Genomic DNA, 17,486 nt, shown 5'->3' on the forward strand with positions numbered 1-17,486 from the left:
AAATATTCTATTTTCTTATAAAACAATATTTATAGAATCCTACATAAATAATTTTTGTAGCATAAGAGCAAAATAAATGCATATATATAATAGCACATTAAACCAGGTATACAAAAATATTCTACAGTGACATGTGCGCCCCAAAATAACCGTAAATATACAAGACTGTAGACCTTCGATTTCTAAGGATGCAAATCCAAAAGTAACCCTCGACCAAATCGGCTGTCTACAGACTGTCCTGAGCCTGAAATGGATAAAAAAAAAGGGGTGAGTTTTTACAAACCTAGTGAGTAAGCAAAATTCATCTATAACATCTAAAGTCGAGTAAATGGAGATAGTTAAATCATCCCGTCATAATATAGTTCATAACATTCAAAACTCATTTCAATTCCTATAAAACAATTACATTTCATCAAAATAATCAACAAGGCTTATGATTCTCTTAAAAACTTGGCTTGTACCAAAACTCATACTCGATGACACCTTGGCCCAGGAATCCAACCGAGTCCGCCAAGGATGTTAAAACGACATATACCCATAAACATGTTTTTACTTTTAAAATATAGTCATTCCTTGGCGTTGGCTGAGTTTCATCCTCACGTGGTGGTTCGGCGTGAAGTGAACTCTAAACTTACCTTAGGAGATACCCTTCGCGCCTCTCGTACTAAGGTAAAATATAATGGGGTTTACCGTACCCCTCTAATAGGCTGGTCCACGAAAATCCGCCCATTGTAGTAAGCTAATCAAATAACCCACCAAATCAAAAACATTTCGACAGCATGACATGGCTAATATGATATTATCCAGCCTGTCAAGGTAAAACAAAAATAGTTCATATAATCCACAAACCACAAATCCAGCCATTCATGCCATCACATTGTCATAAGCCATCAATCAAACCACATATATATATAGATAACACAAGTATTTAATCTCCACTTACTCAATTTCCAAAATCATTATTGAATTGCAAAACAATTTATAAATCTCATTCATTTAACCATCACTTAACTTGTAAAACATAAAAATCTACGGTTTAAGTTCATTATTCTTTAAAATCATAAAAAAAATGAATATAAACTACTTTAGATAGTTAAGATAAACATTTGATTACTCACAATAGCAGAAGTTTGGAGTGGTAGGAGTACTCTTATTCTCAATCCTCGGGCACAATATCTTTACCCTTATCAGAGGACTCACCACTTATACATAATACACGACACGTAATTCAATATATTTGTGCCAAATTGTTATAAAACTATTTCAGGCTCTATATGAATGCATGACATTGAATGAGAATTGTCCAAATAATCACTTAAAGATGGTGTTCTACGTGGGTTCAATTATGATCAGACTGAATTGGCATTCGACCTAACTTGCACTATACCTTATTTAATTAGCCAAAACATCCAATTTAACTCCAAATATATTCATTACACTTCCAATAATCTAATACACCAAAGCATTACAATGAACTAGATTTTTGACTAACTTCACCATTTTCCAAAATTCATTCTGATTCCGAACTAACATACTAATCAATGTCTACACAATCTCGTAAATCCATATATATATATCATTAGGAATCAAATCCAAGTCCATTTACTATGATTTTCTTAGTTTCCATTAAGCCATTTTCTATAGGAACTATACTTTTCAATAACCGGTTTCGATATCCAACATCATAATTCATCAATTCCTAGCTAAATAACATGATTTACAACCAAATCCATCATCAACATGCCCTATAGAAAATTCAGCCAAATGAGGGTGGTTGAAGAACATGTGATTTTCTTGCTTGTTTTTCCTTCCAAACATCACAAAATGACTAAAAACACTAGGATATTATGAAATCTAGCAAAATTCATCACCAAAACTTCTCTCTCTAGATTTGGCCAGCAAAGTTTCCCTCTTGAAAACTTGAATTTCAGCCATGGAGAATGAAAAAAAATGCATGGGAAAGGTAGATCACAAGCTAAAATTAAAAAATCTTACCTTTACTTGCTTGATTCCTTGAAATCCAACAATTTCTCTTGGATTTTTCCTTCCTAGAGTTTGTTCTTCTCTTTTTCTCTTTGTTCCCTTGCTTGGCCGGCCATAAGAGTGTGAATGTGAGGGTTTTAAGTGAATTTATATAGGCAATTAAAATAATATTAAAGCTTGACACTTGTCACCTTTTAATTGGTCCATGTTTAAAACTTAATAATTAAGCATTTCATTCCCACCACATATAATCCCTCACTTAAAAAAAAATAATGGGTGAAATTCATGGGTTTGACAAGTGTCATAGTGGTGTAAAATTCTAAAATTTCTAATTTCGTCCTCATGGACACTTAAAATGACTGTTTTGCCCATATGTTCGAAAAAATGTCGAAATTGAAATTTTTCACTTCTCAAATTCAAATAATGCTCTAATTAATCAAATTTAGTCAAAATATCATCCAACATTCCAATTTTGCCCTTGGGTGGCAAAATCACCATTTTACCCTTACGTTATGAAAATTCCTAATTAACTCCAAATCAATCCGCGAATTCTAAATCATCATATTAAGACATTCTAAGATTCAATAACTCTCAAATACATCATAAAATCTTTATTCAAACTAGTTCGAGGTTTTAATCAACTTAATTGTATCATTAGGTACAATACCAACTTTTAATGATTTTTCGATACATTCACTTATGCAAACATTCTATCAAGCATATGAATGACATGAGAAGTATATAATAGAGTAGGGCTTGACATATACTCACTCTTTTCAACTTCATGTTTTCATATTCGAAGGCAATTGAGACCTAGATTGAGGTGTCCACTTATTTTTGCCTTTTGGTAGGTACCATGGCATTTAGTAGTAGTACCCATACCTAGAGTCACTCCGCTAGTGGTCAAGGGTCTTTTGCATGTGTACATGTACACTTGATGTAAATTGCTAAAACTTATGTTATAAACAATATATGTATATTTTGATTGATGATGCCACTATGAGTTGGCAATGGATGACATTATGTTTGGGATATACAAATATAAATACTTGGTTGCCATGATATATTACGGAAATACTTATAGTTAACAATTAAGAATTATGGCTTTAGGAATGATAGAATGATGAACAAGATCACATATAAAGGCTTGCTTGAGCTTAGTGGGCTATGCCCATTGGGCCCATGGACTGGTCATGGCTCAAAAATTGGGCTGTGAAACCACTTCACCCAGTTTGACCTGTAAGATAGTCAAAAATCGTGTTGAAATTGAAGCACTACAGCAGTCTTAAAGCAATTAAGATTTCTACTAATTAATTGGTCGAAGTCGCGGCCATGATAGAGGTAGGCCACAGCTCATGTAGTTTGAAGAGGAAATCCAAGCTGAAATTGACTTTTTTCTTCACCTAACTTGGTCTAACTTCAAAGTCCTATTAAAAACAACCATTCGGAGGACTTTTGAAAAACAAGGAAACACTAGATTAAAAGCTAAGAATCAAGCCACAAAATCATTAAAGTTGAGAAGAATTTGAAAGATTCAAGAAGATTTGGAAGATCAAGATTATAGTTCCTAGGTTCATTTATCTTTTTGTTTATCTTTTATTTTCGTAGTTTGATTTTAATGTTTACACTTAATTTGATGATGATGTGTGATTTAATGGGGAACTAAATTATTTATTTAAGATTTTGATTGAACTCAATATGTAATCTGATTTATTTATCTCTCTTTTACTTATGTTTTATGGATTTAAGTTGTTTATTCTATTTTGTTCTTAATGTTTCTAGTTGCCTAATCTCCAATTAGATTGAATTGGAAACCTAAGTTAAATCTTGAAAAAGGAGATTTAGGTAGACCTTGAATAGAATAGCGTATGATCAAATGCACTTAGTTAATTAGATGGTTTAATTTGTATATAGGGTAGACATATACCTATAAGCCATACATAATCAGCATTAAAGCACGAACTTAATGAATCTTTCTTCAATTTAATTTGCATAGATATATAGTAAGTTAATTGGGAAATATATTTTTTTGAGAAACTAGACAGAGACTTGTAAATAATTTAGGACTCTAGGTTAGCAACTTAATCCATTAAACTAAGTTAAGAGAGAGAGACAATAATCAAATGAAGTATTGAGGGATATCATAATCTTAGGTCTTAAAGTAAATCGGATTTAATAAAATAATTTTACTGGTTAATTTTATATTAGTTTTAGTTTTTAGTTTGTTAAAATTAATTTTCTTCTTTTTAATTGTTTGGATAAGATTACGATGTTATAATTTTAGTAGTTTGTGTGAAACCCAGTACCCTCGTATTATGAAACCTCGACCTCTGTAGACACGTAACTAGACGTAGACGCGATAACATAAACTAGGGGTAATTTCATCATTTTTTATGGTGAGCTCCTGGAAGTAGCTTTCTAATGTTATTAAGGTCTAAGTAGGCCTAAGGAAAAGATAAATGATGGTAAAATGAATGAAGAAGATAGAAATACTGATAATTTCTATAATAGGGGCAAAATGATCATTTTGCATCTCGAGTCTAAACTTTTACGTTTTCATGAACTCGAGTATTTTTAGACTATTATGGACTTTGTCTCAGTGTCAAAAGAGTAAAAAGGTTGCATAAAAGATGGGAGGAAGACAAAGCCACAATGTTAAGGGCATTTTGGTAATTTACGTGAAAAATTGGATAAACTTTATATATAAATATCTAATCTCCAACAACTTCCTCATTTTTCCAGCAACTTCTTCTTCTTCCTCCCATCTCACGTTTCTTTCATTCTCCATAAAAGTTTCTCTCAAAGCTTCCATCACCCTCTCAAACTAACCTTAAATTTCATACTTTTACACACCTTGTTATAGGGTTTTTCATGCTCTTTCACTCTCTCACCTTTAAACCCTTAAAAAGTCTTACTCTCATACTTTCTCTCACTAGCTAGGTGTTTTAGAGAGAGAAAGAGAGAGAGCTTTCATAATAGCTTGAAAATTCTTGGAAAGGAATTCACTTACAAAGCTACCAAGGTGAGTAATGAAGTAGAGTTAATTTTTAAGTGTTGAGAATGGCTAGTGATTAGACTTGTGAGTGTTTTGTAGTTGAGGTTGTTTATTCATTTTAGAGTGATTAGGATAGTGAAAATAGATAGCCACTTAATGGCAATTGGAAGCTAGTTAAGAGATAGCTTTTAGAAATTATAGTTATGTGAATTAAGTTAATTGTGATGCTATTGTGATGATAGGTTCCAACGAAGCCCCACTGCCCCATTTCGACCATTAGAGGAACTTTGAGTTGGGTAAAGATTTAACAAATACCGGTGAGTGAACTTGCATTTCAAAATGTTTTGGGAAGTATCTACATGTTTAAATAAATCATTTGAAAGTTTCATTTGTTTTTGCTTTAAAAATATACTTGGGGAATAAGCCCTTGATGAAATGTTTCTATCTTGTGAAATGTGCAATATTTTCAAGCCCTACTCTATTATATACTTGTCATGTCATTCATGTACTTGATAGCATATCTACATATTGGGATGTCTCGAAGAATCGTTAAAAGTCGGTATGGTTCTTAGTGGTACAATTAAGTCGATTAAAACCTCGAACTAGTTTGAATAGAGATTTTAGGATATATTTGAGGGTTATTGAACCTTAGAATGTCTTAATATGGTGATTCAGAGTTTGAGGATTAATTTGGAGTCAAATTGGAAATTTTCATATTGCAAGGGCAAAATGGTCATTTTGCCACCCGAGGGCAAAATTGGAATGTTGGATGAAATTTTTGACCAAGTTTGACTAATTTGAGCATAATTTGAATTTGAGAAGTGAAAAATTTTAATTTCGACATTTTTTCGAACATAAAGGTAAAACAGTCATTTTACGTGTCCACGAGGACATAATCGGAATTTTTAAAATTTTACACCACCATAACACTTGTCAAATCCATGAATTTCACCCATTATTTTTTTTAAGTGAGAGATTATATGTGGTGGGAATGAAATGCTTAATTATTAAGTTTTTAAACATGGACCAATTAAAAGATGACAAGTGTCAAGCTTTAATATTATTTTAATTGCCTATATAAACTCACTTAAGACCCTTACATTCACACTCTTATGGCTGGCCAAGCAAGGGAACAAAGAGAAAAAGAGAAGAACAAACCCTAGGAAGGAAAAATCCAAGAGAAATTGTTGGATTTCAAGGAATCAAGCAAGTAAAAGTAAGATTTTTTTATTTTAGCTTGCGATCTACCTTTCCCATGCATTCCTTTTCATTCTCTATGGCTGAAATTCAAATTTTCAAGAGGAAACCTTTGCTGGCCAAACCTAGAGAGAGAAGTTTTGGTGATGAATTTTGCTAGATTTCATAATATCCTAGTGTTTTTAGTCATTTTGTGATGTTTGGAAGGAAAAACAAGCAAGAAAATCACATGTTCTTCAACCACCCTCATTTGGCCAAATTTTCTATAGGGTATGTTGATGATGGATTTGGTTGTAAATCATGTTATTTAGCTAGGAATTGATGAATTATGATGTTGGATATCGAAACCGATTATTGAAAAGTATAGTTCCTTTAGAAAATGGCTTGATGGAAACTGAGAAAATCATAGTAAATGAACTTGGATTTTATTCCTAATGATATATACGGATTTATGAGACTAAGTAGACATTGATTAGTATGTTAGTTCGGATCGAAATGAATTTTGAAAAATGGTGAAGTTAGTCAAAAATCAAGTTCATTGTAATACTTTGGTGTATTTGATTATTGGAAGTGTAATGAATATATTTGGAGTTGAATCGGATGTTTTGGTTAAATCAATGGTGTATAGCTCGAATTAGGTCGAATACAAATTCCTTCCGATCACAATTGAACCTACGTAGAACACCATCTTTAAGTGATTATTCGGACAATTCTCATTCAATGCCATACATTCATATAAAGCCTGAAATAGTTTTATAACAGTTTGGCACAAATATATTGAATTACGTGTCATGTATTATGTATAGGTGGTGAGCCCTCTAATAAGGGTAAAGATATTGTGCCCGAGGACCAAGAATATGAGTGCTCCAAACTCCTGCTATTGTGAGTAATCAAATGTTCATCTTAACTATCTAAAGTAGTTTATATTCATTTTTTTATGATTTTAAAGAATAATGAACTTAAACCGTAGATTTTTATGTTTTACAAGTTAAGTGATGGTTAAATGAATGAGATTTATAAATTGTTTTGCAATTCAATGATGATTTCGGAAATTGAGTAAGTGGAGATTAAATACTTGTGTTATCTATATATATATGTGGTTTAGGGGAAGGCTTATGACAATGTGATGGCATGAATGGTTGGATTTGTGGTTTGTGGATTATATGAACTGTTTTTGTTTTACCTTGACAAGCTCGATAATATTATATTAGTCATGTCATGTTGTCGAAATGTTTATTGATTTGGTGGGTTATTTGATTAGCTTACTGCAACTGGCGGGCTTTTGTGGACCAGCCTATTAGAGGGGCACGGTAAACCCCGTTATATTTTACCTTAGTATGAGAGGCGCGGAGGGTATCTCCTAAGATAAGTTTAGAGTTCACTTTACGCCGAACCACCACGTGAGGATGAAACTCAGCCAACACCAAGGAATGACTATATTTAAAAGTAAAAACATGTTTTATGGGTATATGTCGTTTTAACATCTTTGACGGACTCGGTTGGATGCTCGGGCCAAGGTGTCACCAAGTATGAGTTTTGGCACAAGCCAAGTTTTTAAGAGAATCATAAGCCTTGTTGATTCTTTTGATGAAATGTAATTGTTTTATAGGAATTGAAATGAGTTTTGAATTTTATGAACTATATTATGATGGGATGATTTAACTGTCTTCATTTACTCAACTTTAGATGTTATAGATGAATTTTGCTTACTCACTGGGTTTATAAAAACTCACCCCTTCTTTTTATCCATTTCAAGCTCAGGAAAGTCTGTAGACAGCCGATTTTGTCGAGGGTTGCTTTTGGATTTGCATCTTTAGAAATCGAAGGTCTACAGTCTTGTATATTTACGATTATTTTGGGGCCCACATGTCATTGTAAAATATTTTCGTATACCTGGTTTAGTGTGCTATTATATATATGAATTTATTTTACTTTTACGCTACAAAAATTGTTTATGCAAGATTCTACAAATATTGATTTATAAGAAAATGGAATATTTTATTTAATATTTTTATTTAGCTTGCTTAGCCAAAATTTCATTTTAAATGGATGATTTAGATTACTAAAATTATTTTTAGATAAGAAATGTTTATTTTTTGATCGTATGTTATATTTTCATCAAGTTCTAAAATTTTTGAGTAAAAATGACCAAAATACCCTTGTGTTGCAGAAATTACTTTTGTTTGTATTTTATTTAAAAATAGTTTATATTCCCTTAAAACATGATATTTAGTAACTGTTTCTCACAAGGGAGACGTAAGATTGATGCAAGAGCCTTACGAGATTTCGGTTGACATTCTAGATAACGAATGTCTATCGAGACATCGTGGCGGTTGTCACGGGCTCGAAGGGAGTACCGGGTCGTGACAAATATGAATAGTTCATGCATTCTCACATTATATTGATATGTATATTATGCTTTGGATGCTCCTTTTGTGTGATAATTAGGACCTAGCTATGCGCGGTGTGGGAGTGCACATGAGTTGATGATGACCCAGCTATGTGCGATGGGGGAGTGCACATGAGCTGATGATGCTATTGCATTGTGTGTGTAGGGAGTGCACATGAGCTGAGTGTGGCGAGATGGTATGCATGATGATGTATGTATATATATATATATATATATATATATATATATATATATATATGTTATAGAAAGTTTATGAAAATAATTGTGATTGTGTTGTATGTTGGCATTATTAATTGCTCTCAAATTGCTTTTCATTTCAGCAAGAAAATAGCTTTTTGATGTAACAATACCCCTTTTAACTAAATTGCTCTATTTCTCTCTGCAACAAGAAACTCTCGGGTTGGGGGGAGGGGGGGTTACACTGACCTGGTTTTCGCTACAGCGAGAAATTTCCTGAAGCTTCTCGCTGTAGCAAGAAACTCTCGGATGGTTCTAAAATCCTAGTGCAAAGCTTTCACTTTGACAAGGATTTTGACTACCTTCAGATCAAAACTGGGCAAATTAGTAAACATAAAAGTTATAGCCCAGCCTCTTAGCTTTCTAATGACTGAAAAATCATGTCAATTGAACTTCTGTAGTGGGAGATATGCTTGAAAAACAGAAACATATGCAAACAGAGAATTCCTTTTCGCTGCAGTGAGAAAACCCTTTGTTTGCTTGTCTTGCTTGGTCATAGCTGAAAATTTCATTCTATTCAACTTCATGGTTTATCATGGATCTTGTAACATCAAGGGATTAAACATTCAAAGTTTGAAATGAGGGGTTTTAACCAAAAATTAGACTAAATTGCATGGTTTTATCGTAAGTGCAATATGTTTTCTAAAACATTCCTTATCATTGCTTGTTCCCTTCTTATGTTCACTCACTGAGTTTATACTCACTCTTTTAAATTGCATGTTTTCAGATCTGTAGTTAGTTGGGACCGAGATTAAGGAGACCACTCATATTCACCCCTTGGTAGGTATATGGCATTCAGTAGTTGTGTCCTCACCCAAGTCACTCCGCTAGTCGTCAAGAATTTGCATGTGTATTTACACTCGATGTAAATCGCTAAGATTAGGCTACAAACAATAGATGTATATGCGATATGATGATGCCATTATGAGATGGCAATGAATGATAGTATTTTGGATTAGTACAAATATAAATATTAGGTTGCCTTGCTTATTATCGAAATACGTATAGTTAAGAATAAAGACTTGTGGTTAGAAATGATGGTGGGAATGATGAAATAAAATTTCATAAATAGGCTTGCTTGGGCTTAGTGGGAGGTGCCCACTGGACCCTTGCGTCGGTCATGGCCTGGCATTTGGGTCATGACAGTTTGCAAGTAAGGATTAATTCAATTCTCCATGAGAACAAATTCTACTTTCTATTGTATTACTTGTTAACGATACGTGCACTTGCGTGAGAAATCAATAACACTAAACCAAATCTTTAATGAACATATACTAGACTTTCAATAACATTTATTATTGAATGAAAAGATTTGATCGGATATCTTCATGATTGTTATTTTTTACTACTAGATGATGAACAAACCTCCAATTTTGAGGTGATACCTCCTCCACAAAATTATGGCTTCTTATCGTTTGTATCTGTGTCAACTTACAAGTATCATTTCTTTACAATGAATTACTCTTATACAGTGACTTCCTTTCACAATTTGTTTTACACGTACTCAAATATGCCATATCTTCTGGACACATTATCAGCATCACCATTACCATGCATACTTTTCACTTGTATATGTAATACACAGTTTAATGAATTAAAGAAATGTTTATAGAGTGATCTCAAATATTGCTTTCTTAACGTTTCAAGAAGGGATATGGAAAACCCAAGCAACCTTAACAACCTTATCTCAGTAATACCAGCCCAATTTTTGTAACAATAATCACACTCACAACATTCACATTTATATGCAAACTGAGTTTCAAAATTGATGAGACTTCTTAAAATATAATCTTCTTTCTATTGCAATGCTAGCTATATATAGTACAAGCTATCTTTCAAAGATGAAGAAAATGCTACCACTTCGTTTTTTGTTTTATATTGCGTAACATACTATGTTTCTGTAGTGTAGAACATGATCACCATCTTTTTTGAGTTTGCCTTATTTTGACAACATCTCAAACATAGAAGAAACATTTTTTATTTTATAAATGTTGATTGTGTACAATTAAAACACAACTAAAATGTTTTTCCCAATCTGTTATATGACTGTTATTAGACATGTTTTAGCTACTTTAACAAAGAACTTACATCTGCCATAATCGTTTATTAAAATTTACACACCCGCTACATAGCACAGGCTTCATTCTAGTGTAATGATGAATGTTTATATCTTACTTAACAAAAATAGAGATGGACTAATTTTTAAGGAAACAAGAAAAAATATAGTATTAAAATTGAGAAAAAGAATTAAAATTAAAATAATAGAATAGTATGATTAGGTATTGACATAAGCAATATTCTCGGCGTCATATTTAAGCTTACAGCCGTAAGTTAGTTTAGGTAAACAGCAAAATTTTATTTACTCATGTTTGGTTTTGAGGAAGGAATAGCTATTTCCCTTATTCCTTATCAATAGTCATTTCTCAAAAAAGTCATTTCAAGATCGACTCTTTTTTTTTTCATAATGGCTATTTCAATTATGTTGGAATAAGATAAAAATACTTTTAATCAATTTTAGAAATTACTATACTATATAAAAAAATATAGCCATTTTCCTCTTTTTCTTTCTCTTTTTGCTCATCTACCTCTCTCATTTTCTCTCGAAATTTCCTCCACTATTGGAGGATGACGAAGGATGGCAAAGGGCGACAACAACACTATTACGTCCACGACCAAATTTAGTTGCGAGAAATACCTCCACAACCAAATTTAGTTGCGAGAAATGTTGATCTGACACTCCATGGTTGAATTTGATTGTGAGAAGTGTTGAATCTAACACTCCACAACTAGATTCGATAGCGAGAAATATCAATTTGGCACTATAATGACTAGATCTGGCCACAAGGAGTGTTAGATTGAAGCTCCATTGTGCCAACCACATTCCCCATGGTTGGCCAACTTAGAAAAAAGAAAAGGAAAAAAGGAAAAAAATCAAAATGAATTTAAAATAAAAAATTTTAATATTTTACTTATGCATTATAAAAATTAATATTTCAAATTAAAAAATAAATGAAAGTCTTAGTTATAAATTTTTAATATTTTAATATTTAAAAATAGAATAAAAATAAATAATCATATTGAATTTTTAATTAAAAATTTATTAATATTTTTACTAAATTATAAAAAATTAAAATTTTTAATTTAAAAATCATAGATTATAATAAAGGGTATTTTTATTTTTTCATCACTTATTCCTTTATTAATCTAATTTTTTTTTACCAACCAAACATTGAAATAATGTCATAATACTAGTTGCACTCTATGAATCAAACAATATGATAACTATTCATATCTTATTTTATTTCCACAAATAACGATTCTATTCTTACTTTATTTCAGTCAAAGACAAAACATGTCATTAAAATTGCTTATAAAAAATAAACCCATTAAAATATAAAGAGTTGTACTGCATCTGCCCATTTTCTCCCCATAAAGCATGCTCTAGCCAGCTTACGAGTCTCATTCAGGAATTTGAGTACAAGGCACTTTAGGCTTTGGCACAGCAGACCAAGCCATAGGCCACTGCCCCTCATACAGTGCCAACACCGCCTATTAATAACTATGCGGCCTTTGCCTTTTTTGTTTTATTATCACATAACTAATGGATTAGAGTACAAAACTTAGGACTGTTTTAAGTCAAAACTATAAAGTTCCATTTAATTGATGGTTTTGTTACTTATTTTTTTGCTAATTCTTTTTGTGTTTTTGAAAAGTTGTTATATAGCAAAGTAAAAAGTAAAAAAATAAAATAATTATAATGTAATACTAATTATGACATAATTTGTCTATATTTATCATCTGAAATGTGTATATATATATATACACATTTCATGTATAATCCTTCAACAATATTATTATCTTTTGTTATTATCATTTTTGCTACCAGGGAAAAATAGAAGTAAGTAATTGCTTCTAAGTAATTACTGCTCTTATTGGGGAGCATGCAGGTAGATTAGCCATGGTTAAACAAAGCGGTGTTGTATAAATGTGCAGATAAGGGTGATGCAGATTACTTGTCAGGGTTGTTGAAGATATTTTTTTGTTAATCAAGAGTCAAAATACGCTTTAATTTCTCATTCACATCGACTTTATAAACTTGAATTTGTCACAAGGAATAATGACACCATGTTTAGTCCTAAGTTCAATTATAATTCATCAACTATATATATTAATTATTCAATCTCGCTCGTCACTAGCTCTACACCAAGTTGCTCCATTATTATGCACCCAAGCATATATTTGACTCATGGGTTAGTGCATGATCTTCTTAATTAAAAAATAAGATTCGAATCTCCTTCTCTAAATTTTTGAAAAAAAAAATTACTGCATTATTACATCTTATTTTAAGGTGATGTTTTAAGTATATAACATTTTCTAATGGAGCAAAATATTTGGTCCCTCACAAAACTTGTAGAAGAAGATCTAGTTATACCCAAGTGAAGCAAAATTCTAGCACCCCATGACCTTATTAGGAGAAAGCTTTGGTTTTTCCACCACAGTGCCATCGTTTCCAGCCAAGGCTCTATACTTATCTTTCCTAGTGAAACTTGTGCATTCATAGGACAAGCTTGCAGCAATCATTCTTTGAATGTAGTTTGCAACCTCATGGCTTGATTTCCCAGCACTACAAGTTAACTCATGGGGCAACTTGTTTAAGAATGTTACTTCATAAGCAGGGCTAGGGTTCATGAAGAAGTAAAAAGGATCCATCCCTTTCCACCCTCTTGCTGTTGTTCCATGGAACATGCTCATCCGATTCGCCATGGCTACCGGAACAAGTTCATTGGTTAACTCGGCGAATAAAGCAGAAAACCTTAGCAAAAATGGTTCCCTACATGTTGTTCCTTCAGGGCATATAACTAGGTCACCTGCTTCTAAGAGCTTTTTGATCATGGAAGCATCGGTGGCTCGATCTCGACTAAGGCGGATGGTCTTGATAGGGGAGATGACTTCGGAGAGACGCGATAAAGAGTACGTCACGGCAGGGATCTTACGGCCTAAAGCGGTGGAGAGGAAGATGGGGTCAAGCAGGGTTCGGTGAGAGCAAATGAAAAGGACTCCAGTTTGACCTATTGACTTTTTGGCTGGTGGGGGTGGGGTGCCTTTGATGTGAACTCTCACACCAAGTGCCCAAAAGGCATAGTAGACTAATGGCATTGGGAGGAGGGCGCCGGCAGCGATGCGCAGGCAGGCAAGGAGGAAGCCGACTGGGATCCACAGAATGGTGAGAAGTGCCATGAATGGGGTTGGTTTTTGAACAAGCCGGCCATCATGGAAAACTATTGGTTTTGGCAGTTTGTCATGGCTTACTGCTTCAACCTTGGGCTTTGCTGGAACCACATAGCTTTCCTGCACATGAATTTGAAAATTTCATCACCCGTTTTTATTTTAAACAAATAAATTATTTTCATTTTTAATACGAAAGAAAGAAAAAAAAAACCAAATTAAATAGAATTATAAGGACCTAGCTAGAAGATGATTCCCATACATAAAGAGGACATTAATAGCCTTTATAATGCATTAAAATCCAATCTAAATCATTAAGTTAGGAGATTGATTTTATAATTTTAAATACTAACTAGTATCAGTATAAATTTAAAAGATGTATTTTGGTTTTGTTTCAAATTAATTTTTATAATTAAGATGATTAATTAGCATAATAATCTGTTTTATTTTAAGTAATTAGAATTAAAATGCAAGTTATATTTAACAGATGGTAGGGATTTAATTCTAGTGTATGGCACCAAAGTTTAGTCCTTAGTAAAAAAGGGAAAATCTTAGTGGTAGATGGCAAACCTTGCACAACTTCATAAAAGGATAATCAGTCTTTCGATCCCCAAGAGCAATATCGGCTACAGGCTTATCCTTAAACGCATTCTCAAGCGCATCAGCTTTGTTCTTCCCTACAAGAATCCCTGGACTCTTCACTAAACCAGTTGCTCTACCTCTGAACACATGAATCTCAGTACCAGTAACCATATCGGCCCCCAAATAATCCTTCAAAAATGCCTCCACCATGACCCTAGGATTTGCCGTAAGCACGCAGCTCTTCCCACATGAGGAGAACACCCTCCAAGTCTCCGGATGCAAATCACTGGAGTAAAACTTTGGCAAAACAGCTCGAGCCACGGATTCGATGTCGGACACTTTCATTCCCACAAAGGTTGCAAAGATAAGAACCCGAATACCAGCCGCCTCGGAGATGAAGTAGTAAAGGATCCCAGCTACGGGGGAAGCTAAAAGCAAGAAGAGAAGCCTTAATATACCACCAACTTCAAAGGCAACTAACGCAAAGTAAGGGAAAGAGCTACGTCCTCTTAGTAGGGTACCGTCCATGTCGGCGACGACTGTGTGTTTATCACGTCCGATTGATGCACATTGAGCAATGCTTGGAAAAGGGTTTTCTTTTGTTTTGGCCATTGCTAGCTAGGCTTTGAGAACAGAATTATACTTGTGTTGAAGCTTAGTGGGTTATGGTAGGTTGTTAGGTTTGGTCGAGTTATATGTAGAGAGAAATTAAGAGTTGGAGGCGCCGGGATTTCCAAGACATTTCTTTGGAAACAACTATTTGATTATTTTTGAAGTGGTTTCTTCTTTCTTCGTTCAGGCTTGTGGTTAAAAAAGAGGCAAAGATGTTTGCTGAAAACAACACGAGGATCATATGTGAAGAAGACAAAATTGGAGCAAAGTTCAAGTTCAATTTCCACTCCACCTTTGCTTTCTCCAAATAGCTTCCTTAAATTATATACTAGGTTTTGTACATTACTTGCATTCTTTCTTTTTTCCTTTCTAAAAGCAAATGAATATAGCAAGGACCAGATTTTTTTTTCCTTTTCTTCCTATAAAATCCTAATTAGAATTTATATCTAATGTACTTACTGTGTTTAATTTCTATATAGGTTAGGAGACCAAATGATGTCACCTGGCTAAAAACAAATTTAAACATTTAAGGACTTAAAAATAAATAAGTGGTAAAAGGTTCATGTTTATATATCCATGACTCATCTCATTTCAATTTAAACATTTAAGGATTTAAAAATAAATAAGTGGTAAAAGACTCATGTTTATATATCCATGACTCATCTCATTTCAATTTAAACATTTAAGGACTTAAAAATAAATAAGTGGTAAAAGGTCGATATTTATATATCCAAGACCTATCTCATTTCTTACATGTGTGACATTCTATCCTCTCTACGCTTAGTCTAAATCTACCTCAATCCTACCAAATATCATAGGCCCAAACTTAAGCCTAATCTCATGCGAGCGTAAACTCCACTAATAAAGCTTAAGTAAGCCTATAATCATGAGCTTACATTCTCAACCCAAAATATATGCCTGATAGATGATGAACAATCCATATTTATATACTCAAGACTCATCACATTTCTTACTGTTATAGGATCCATGATATTTAAAACTTTGCGTAAGATTAATATTTTAACAAATCGACGTTTAAATAGAGTGGGAAATTCAACACTAAATTAATCAAACATATATCATATGAAATATATGAAAAGGTGTAAAATTAAATATATTTTAGATCAATATAAGTAGATTCTTTTAACTATATATAACTTTACAATCATGTGTGGGTGCTATAATCTTTACTAATTGCATACACAAATACAGAAGGAAATGTCAAAGAAATTAACATTGAAATTGAGTTTATTTACTCTTTTCAGTTATATTATAACAAAAATTTTATTTAATAAGCAATAAATATACAAATATAAATTATTAAAGTAAGCATGAAAGTACCCAGTATTGTTAAGCTGACTAGACTTAATTTTTAAAGCATCTTTGTTGTACCCGCCATATTATTTGTTGTCAACTTTCTTCATTGTAAAATTAAATTTGTAATTTGATTGACTGAAAAAGAAAGCAGAGTATTATTCAGCAAAATGTTGCCACGTGGCACTTTCCACCACTTTCTGGGGAAAAAAAATATTGTGTATATGTGATGGAGAAGTAGAGAGAGTAGAGTGGTGGACCATGAATTAGGGCGTGATGTTCAATGGTGCATATCTTGGGGTAGATGCTTTTATTAATGTTTAATAAAAACTATGCTGCACCAAAATTAAAAATGATTCTTTATTGATTAATCAAATAAAATGAAAGACAGATATATACTATCAAATACTTGATATTGTGATTATTGTGTTAACATGTGTCATCTAAATCTTCAAAACCTTTAATAATCAGTAGTTTTCTCGCATATTCCTGAGCAGATTGAAAAGGAAAGCATATATATATTTGTCCATGGTTGAATTGCTTAAAAGATATTGCTAAACTAAAGATTGTTAAGGGCAGAGGTAAGGCAGTGAAAGGGAAGTGAAAGACATTGCTAGCTAGGCTTTGAGAACAGAATTATACTTGTGTTGAAGCTTATTGGGTTATGGTAGGTTGTTAGGTATGGTCGAGTTTTATGTAGAGAGAAGCTAAGAGTTGGAGGCGTCGGGATTTCCAAGACATTTCTTTGGAAACAACTATTTGATTATTTTTGAAGTGGTTTCTTCTTTCTTCGTTCAGGCTTGTGGTTAACAAAGAGGCAAAGATGTTTGCTGAAAACATCACGAGGATCATATGTGAAGAAGACAAAATTGCACAATCAAAAAACACGTTTTTTTCGACCGAAAAAATTTTGTTGGACAGATTTTCAAC

At 32.9% G+C, this 17,486-nt stretch overlaps 1 protein-coding gene across 1 annotated transcript; it reads right to left on the minus strand.

Moving 5' to 3' along the window:
- Positions 1 to 13,151: 13,151 nt before the first annotated feature.
- Positions 13,152 to 15,242, minus strand: LOC18601363 (glycerol-3-phosphate acyltransferase RAM2-like). The gene is made up of 2 exons (XM_007032286.3): positions 14,619 to 15,242; positions 13,152 to 14,171 (listed from the first exon to the last, which is right to left on the minus strand). Exons 1-2 carry the CDS (start codon positions 15,240 to 15,242, stop codon positions 13,272 to 13,274), a joined length of 1,524 nt encoding a protein of 507 aa, XP_007032348.2. The 3' UTR covers positions 13,152 to 13,271.
- Between the last annotated feature and the right edge of the window lie 2,244 nt (positions 15,243 to 17,486).

The sequence above is a fragment of the Theobroma cacao genome, chromosome 4 (assembly GCF_053813885.1).
Source record: "Theobroma cacao isolate CCN51 chromosome 4, ASM5381388v1, whole genome shotgun sequence".
Classification (NCBI taxonomy): Eukaryota; Viridiplantae; Streptophyta; class Magnoliopsida; order Malvales; family Malvaceae; genus Theobroma; species Theobroma cacao.